A 7779-nucleotide genomic window follows, 5' to 3' on the forward strand; every position below is an offset into this window, starting at 1 on the left:
GTGTTCATGCTTCACAAGATCATCTCCTCAGATCTTAAAGATGTCTTGATGAGGCCCTTCTGTTATTTTTTCAGGCCATTTCAATCTTTTTTTTTTTTTTTTTTTGCCTGTCCTATTTGGTTCTTTAGCCGTCAGAATTGTTGTCTGGCCATTTCAATCTTTCCCATTGTTGACATTTACTGGCCCTGTTTAGGAGGAGTGCCGGGGTGCTGTGATTTGGAGGAGTTTAATGTGAAGACTCTTTACGACAAGCTGGAGGATCAGAACCTCCATATAGCCTCACAGCTGGCCCGGCACCGCAAAGACATACAGGAGTTTTATAGAAACATCTGTCAACACACTGAATCATTCAAGGTGAGTTTTAATATTGTAATAAATAATGCATGGAATAATCCAGTAAAGCTGTTGGATAAATTATCTTGCCACCACAGTTCATGTTTAGCACAAAACCTAAAAAACATCCATCAGGTGGGGATGCCTGTCGCCCTGAGGGTAGGGCAGGTCATCTATTGATCGGTTGATTCACATTAATCCCATTGATTTACATTAATTCACAATCCAGCCTTTACTGGTGGATTGGTCTCTGGTTGCTTCAGTCTGCATGCCAAAGCATCTTTGGACAAATAACTGACCCCAAGTCATTGCCAATTCATTCATCAAACAGTGAATGTTCGATAGGAAGCGCTTAGAAACAGAACAAAGGGGCGATGTAGTGGTTAGCACTGTTGGCTCACAGGGAGAAAGTACTGGGTTAAAATCCACCATCCGGAGTTTCCATATTTTCCATGTTCTCTCCTTATCTGTGTGGTTGTCTCCTCACACAGTTCAGAGAGTAGTTAATTAGTCTTTTTGTTCTACCATTAATAAAAAGAAACCAAAAAACTTTGTAGCTGGGACACTACAGCCTGCATATGGCAAATACGGTTTTGTGATTAATAAAATGATTAATAGCAAACTCCTTTTAAGAGGTGAAATCAAATTAACGTCTGCAGTACATTTGAGAAATGTTTACAATGACTACTCTTATAGGATCCTTTACACCTGGAATGTCAAACTAATTTTATATTCTGGTCCTTACACTTCATACCCATGCTCTAGGCAACCATGTTTGCTGGGAGTCTGGCTGAAGATGGCTGTGTCCCATTTTATCCTCTAGCATATGAGACCTCCTTACACTGATTAATGGTGCCTCATTGCATTGCTGCTCTCACTGATACCCCAACTCCTTTTTATTATTTGTTTACCATCAAACCAGCACCTGAAAGAGAAGTGGTTTGAATCCAAGAAGTGCTCCTTCTCATAAACAGTTGAAGTCATTTATTTAAAGTTTCAGTTAATGTTTTTTTTTTGTTTGTTTTGTTTTGTTTATTAATGATGAGTAAATCACTTACCACACTTTATAGGTGAGTTATGAACCATTAATAAGAACAACTTATGGACTTGCTTGTCCATACATAACACATACATAATAATACAATCTTGTTCCCCGCAAGGAAACAGAATAAAAATTCTTTATCCTTCTTTCAGAATGCCTTGGAGAATATGGATCATAAAAAAATGAGCCTCCTTAAAGAGATATTAGTTCATAAAACAATGAAGGATGAACCACCTGGCAGCAGTGTGGGGGAGAGACATACACAAGGTAAAAATAAATGATGATGATCATGAGGATGAGAGTAATGTCTTCTACTGAAGATGAATGACCGTCTCTAATAATAAGATAGATCATTAAAGGGATATTTAGTCAGTCTGGGAAATGTGAATTCTTCATTTCTTGTTGAGAACCACATGCATGTATCATAGCTGTAAAGTTACAGACAATTACTTTAGCTTAGCATAAAACACCAAAGATGATAATATGTGGTTTGTGTTGTGTGTTTTGACCATCACACAGAAGCATGCTGGCTGTTTATTGTTGTGCATTAAGAGAAATGGAAATTTATGTCACAATTTAATTTTCTTCTGTATGTAACTGAACATCTCCATCATTCAAGTTGAGGCCTGCATGTCATTGCTGGGAGCTGTGGTCAGGTCAGTGGAAACTCTCTTATGCAGGCTGACAGGAGACGCTTGGCAGAACCAGGATTTGTCTGGTCCCCTGTACTGTCACACAGGTCATCACGATACCAGAGAGTGTGAGGCGCAAGCTGGATACATGCAACCCAATGACACTAACATGTGTTTGATGCAGGTACTGCAGTGGCATTCTCTCTGTATTGTGTATTTATGATATAAAGTAGAGAGTAAATTCCTCACTCAATGATCCACAGTTTTCATCAGTGAATGTGACCAAAGCAGGAGCTCTTCCACATGAGGCCGGTAAGGAATAAATCACTACTGTATATGCTGCCATCGTTTGCGTGTACAATAATATCAGAATATTACACTGATCAGGCATAATATTATGAACACCAACAGGTGAAGTGATTATTTCTCTTTATCATGTCACCTGTTAGTGGGAGGGATATGGGAGCAAATGAAAATTTTGTTGATGTGTTTGAAGCAGGAAAATGGGCAGGCAAAAGGATTTGAGCAAGTCTGTCAAGTGTCAGATTGTGATGGCTAGACGAATGTGTTCTCTGGAGCTTCTCCAAAACTGCAGATCTTGTGGGGGAAGGAAGGAACTGTGGTGAACCAGTGACAAGGTCATGGGCAGCCAAGGCTCGCTGATGCACAAGGGGAGTGAAGGCTGGCCCATGTTATCACAAGAGAGATTAGCTACTGTAGCTCAGATTGTTAAGATAGTTTATGCTGACAGAAAGGTGTCAGACTACACAGGCATCGCAGTTTGTTTTGTGTGGGGCTGCACAGTTGCAGACCAGTCAGGGTACACATGCCTCTGTCACTACTGAAAGCTCCAACGATGGGCACGCGAGTATCAGAACTGGACCACGGTCAATGGAAGAAGGTGGCCCGGTCTGATGAATCATATTTTCTTTAACATGATGGCCGCGTATATGTGCATCACTTACCAGGGGAACACCTGGCAGCAGGATGCACTATGGGAGGCAAGTCAACAGCGGCATCAAGCATCTTTGGGTTGTGTTGGACAAACAACTTACAGGACATAACAGATGTGTTACTAACATCTGATCCAGATACCAGGTGTCCATAATCTGATGCCTGGTCAGTTTATAGTGTGTTCTGCTAATGTTATTTCTCTGTGTCCTAGACCATATACAGAGCACAGCTCCTTCTTTAAGTGATCATGACCTGTCCAAGCTTATCATGATATCACCTCTATTCAAGACCCTGCAGGAGATCCAACAATCTTTACAAAATCTCACCATGGATGAGTCAAAACAATATTTTAGCAATGGTACAGAAACATTATAGAGAGATCTCTAAAACATACATGATCAACGCAACATATACCAAGTTCTAAAATCATCTCTTTTTTTTCCTTTTTAGGAGTTGCAGATAATTCTGCAAAGGGGAATTATGATGGGCAGCTCATCCCGACTCCACTGGACAACCTCTCCCCACAGCACTCTGCCATTTTTCTGTTTGGTTGTCAGGTGATGCAGTTGCTTGAAAACTGCCCCATGTTCCCCAGTGCTCTTCTCCTGCTGGCCAAGTCGATTCCATTCGCTCCATCTTCCTCTAATGGGGGTCTACTGTCACACTGCTCCAGGGACTTTTATTTTGATGCGACCAATCAAATCCTTTATCTGTCAGAGGCAAAGCTTCAGCACGTGGGACATTTCATCTCTGTCATCCTGCAGTCAATGGCCCACATAGCATCTGGTAATCAGAGAAAAACCAATAGAAGACAGTTCTGAAGGACAGTCTCGTGTCCTGGTTTGGCAACTGTCGTATAGTACAGAGTAATATCCCTGGCAATTAACTTTGAAAGCACAAAGTATGTAATCTTCTTTAAAAACATATACAAATAGATTTGTATATGTATTTTTTAATCCAGGATCCAAACCCCAGAGCTTTATGCAAGCACTCCATGAGGCCATTTCAGCTCTAAGCCTTCAGTTGTTCAATGTTTCTTTCAAATGGAGCACAGCAGAGGTGTGTAAGTGCTCTTTAAACCTCACTTATCATTCTCATAGTATAAAAATGGAGGCAGATAACATTTTATGCCTTCTTTTAACAGTCCAATTTCGATGCTTTGAAGGGGCGGAATAACACATTAGTTGAGGAATTTCTCAACATTAGAGTTCCCACTGAAGCCCGCTTCACTGAGCACCTATTAGCTAGCAGGTTGGTGAGACAGATAACGATTACAGCAGAATAAATGAGGTTTGTCATTTCAGCAAAATATTTATATTACGATATGTAATATTTCTCTCTTTTTGCCAATTCAGACTCAAGAAATACAAATATTTCCAACTGGAGCAGCTCATTTCTGAACTCAAACATACTCCAGCTCAGACCACAGACAAAGGTATGACAACTGTTGAGGTTCAAAAAGAATTACTATTACCTAAAATACTCACAGGATTTTCACTGTGTATTTATTGCTGTAAAACAATAAATATCACATTAAGGGGTCTTTGCAAAGCTACTATCTAAAAGTAAAGTGAAAATAGACCTTCACCAGCTTCATAAATAAAATAGTTCATATGCTTGTTGTGGCATTTGTTGTCAGTATAGGAAAATGTATAAGCAGCTGTGAACAAAACATCATCATGTGTTGATCAGCTGAAATTCTGTGGAAATTTGTTGCAGTCTTGTACTATTTTCTTACGCATGGACTGATTTGATGCTTTAAACTTCTGCTTTTGACCATGAAGCCTCAGTGACATCAGCAAGCGGTCTTGCGAAACAATGACCATAATAATAATCCAGCCCTAAAAGTTGATGAACAAACCCATCTGTGATTTCATGCAGATGTTGTTCATTTCATTTTTGCCACTTAAAACATAAAAGCATCATTAAAGTATTATATGAGGTTTCGGAGAGATTTTTTGTTTTGGTTTTTGTTTTGTTTTTACGCTGTTAAGCACCTAAAAGACCTTTGTTTCAGTGTCCTGGTGCACAGAGTTCATGGTTTCCATAAAACCATATTATTGATATTGAGGGCTGAAGTGCATTGGGTGGTTTTTGTGCTTCATATATTCACATATTTTTTGGTGTTTCTTTTGTTGTATTTTCCATTCTACAGATTCTAGACACACATTTTTATTATTTTTTTTCTTCAGGTTTACCACCAAAGGGGACACCAGTGCAGGTAAAAATATAAAAAATGAAACAGAATTTTAATTTAAGTGAACCGTCAACCATTATTTCTCTTCCAGATGTCATGTATAGAGGAAGAAATTGATCGCATGAATGAGTCGTTCTTGCTGCTGAGCACGCAACTACAGAAGAGAGCTGAAGTGAGCACATGGCTAAAGGAAAGAGAGAACAGCGCTGGAAACCATTCTGCAGTAATTAGCTGGAATATTATACACTGCACATATAATTACATAATCCAAAACATCAATCTCTGTGTTAATTTAATTGTGTTGTGAAGGGCTTTTAAAGGATGTCTTTGTGTTTTGATTTCATCCAAGTTTCACTTCAGCGTTGTGAAATGATCTCGTTTGATTTTGTCAGTATCTGCTATTACTGCATTTCATACATATAAATGGCATATTGCAGTGATTGAATGGTGATAACTCATTTTAATCTAGCTATTCATGCTGATGTTCAGCCTTGACTTAAAAGAGAGATGCGTAAATCAGTATGCATGAATGTGATCTGTGTCTCAATTTGCATTATTGCTCGAGACTATGCGCACGAACTCAGTCATATCTTTACGGCACATCATTTACAATACATGCTCTGTGATCTATTCTTCTGCAGAGGGCAACTCCAACAGACATGCCAAGCCTGAGTCGTAATGGAACAATCCTGCTGGAACTGAAGAGACGCTATGTATTACAGCGCCTCAATGAGCTCCAAATCACATTAGGCCAGATCACACGATGCCAGCAGCATGACAGCAAGTCAAAAGATGGGACAAGAGGCTGCACACAAACAGACAGCAGCACTACACAGCAGGGGGAAAGTGAGAATTATGGTAGTACAGATGGTTTGAGCCCCAACAATGGCCAGCGGCGGGACAGTATTTCAGCTAGCCACAGTCACAGCCAACAAGCCGAAGCGAGCAGAGGTCTTGATAGCTATAAACTGGAGAGTCATATTTCTGACCAGAAGAGTAGCACTGTCCAAAGCAACAACGCTGACACATTATTGGGCTGCCAGACGCCAGGCACTCAAGATCTTAATGTTCCAGGAGAGCAAGAGCTAAAAAGGCAGCCTGCAATAGAAAATACAACAAGCTAAACAGATACTGATGACATTTGAGTGCACACCAATCTGAATGTGGACAAATGATCAAGGTTTTTTCCTTTTTTGTGCTCCTTCATGTTAGGCCTCGAGTGGCTATTTCTGTACAATATTGTTGTTTTATTCAAGTAACGATACAAGTGACCTCTGTCTTCATTTTGGAGCATTTTGTAAAAACAATTCATCGTAGTTCCTTTCAATTATGTGTGGATCCAGACAAAAGTAATTTGCAGCAGCAAGGAGCGGCGTGACACAGTCTGTCAGCTTGTCCAAAGAATTTGTTAGTCAGGAGTTAATACTGGTCTCTAAGACAGATTGTGCTCATTATCATATTCTAGTTAAGACAATAAAGCTCAGCTGATTGAACACAAGGTGACACCGGTGCTTCTGTTCTACTTCCTGATCACAGCAGCTTCTCCGCCATGTCGAGGTGACAACCAGCGTGTTTTTCATGAATATGTAATATTAAACTACAATAACTCTTCTCTCTCTTGCACACTTACAGGTTCTGAACTTTATTCCCCGAGCTGTCTTGTTCTAGTGAGATTTCTCTGTAACCAGCAGATTAACTGAGTGGAACTAAACGTAGCTGCACAATTCGAAAGGCACCGATTTGATTTTGCTCCCAAAAGAGAAGTCTATGTTGCACAACTGCTGTCTTCTTCTGGTTCAATGATTTATTTGACGCATAGTGTTCTGGGTCTTATAATAGAAAGTCAGTATTCCTACAGGGGGCTGTGAGCCAAATCAGAAGGTCAGATGGAACAAGTCTTCACTTGCTATCAGTGTTAGCTTAGAGGTCTGTGCCAAGTCCCCCTGGTTGAATCTGGCATTGCCCTGTGGCTCCGTGTATGTGTGTGTACACATGTGAGGTGTAGTTCAGTGACTCAATGACATTTCATGCCTTATCAATTAGATTGGCTCTAGTGCCACTGATTTTGCATTTGTGTCCACAGTACCTCGCAGTGGGACATGGCAACATAAAACAACTTACTGGGCAGCTCTGAGTGTGTAAATCTTTGTGGCCATTTACTACATTAGGCTTGCTCTAGTTGGTTAGATGAAAACATGGGTTATTTTTAGGAAGAATGGCTTTGTGTGATGATTGTGTAAGTATCTGTGTGCCCATATGCATAGAGTAATGTGTCTGATCTCAAAATTGTTATTTTATCCCATCTTCCCACAACGATTTGGTAAAAAACTACCCAAATGCACATAAATTTATGCAACTTGGATTTTTTTCCTTTTAGTTTAGTATTTTTCTAGAAAATCAAAAACATTCTGCAAAAAAGAACAACAAGGATCATACATGCGCCCACTTCAAAAGAACCATAAAATTCAAATTGAAATAGGTTGACTTCAAACGTCCACAAATAATGTATAAAGCAGCAAACAAACAACATTCAAAACTTGCTCCAAATAAGACCAAATCATCATGACCTGAGAGGAAGCCTAATGTTTAGCAAGCCAGCAGTGAGGAATGGTGTAAAATAT

At 39.8% G+C, this 7779-nt stretch overlaps 1 protein-coding gene across 1 annotated transcript in view; it reads left to right on the forward strand.

The window, feature by feature from the left end:
• Nucleotides 1–6282, forward strand: part of LOC118454550 (uncharacterized) — a 53114-nt gene extending 46832 nt beyond the window's left edge. Inside the window, exons 89-100 of the mRNA XM_087851632.1 lie at nt 194–354; nt 1528–1642; nt 1995–2191; nt 2271–2319; nt 3173–3319; nt 3412–3747; nt 3923–4020; nt 4106–4212; nt 4317–4396; nt 5154–5182; nt 5250–5378; nt 5800–6282. Coding sequence (XP_087707758.1) covers nt 194–354; nt 1528–1642; nt 1995–2191; nt 2271–2319; nt 3173–3319; nt 3412–3747; nt 3923–4020; nt 4106–4212; nt 4317–4396; nt 5154–5182; nt 5250–5378; nt 5800–6282 — 1931 coding nt within the window. The remainder of the gene's footprint in view (nt 1–193; nt 355–1527; nt 1643–1994; nt 2192–2270; nt 2320–3172; nt 3320–3411; nt 3748–3922; nt 4021–4105; nt 4213–4316; nt 4397–5153; nt 5183–5249; nt 5379–5799) is intronic.
• The last annotated feature ends 1497 nt before the right edge of the window (nt 6283–7779 follow it).

The sequence above is a fragment of the Neolamprologus brichardi genome, chromosome 14 (assembly GCF_056152115.1).
Source record: "Neolamprologus brichardi isolate AB-2024 chromosome 14, ASM5615211v1, whole genome shotgun sequence".
Classification (NCBI taxonomy): Eukaryota; Metazoa; Chordata; class Actinopteri; order Cichliformes; family Cichlidae; genus Neolamprologus; species Neolamprologus brichardi.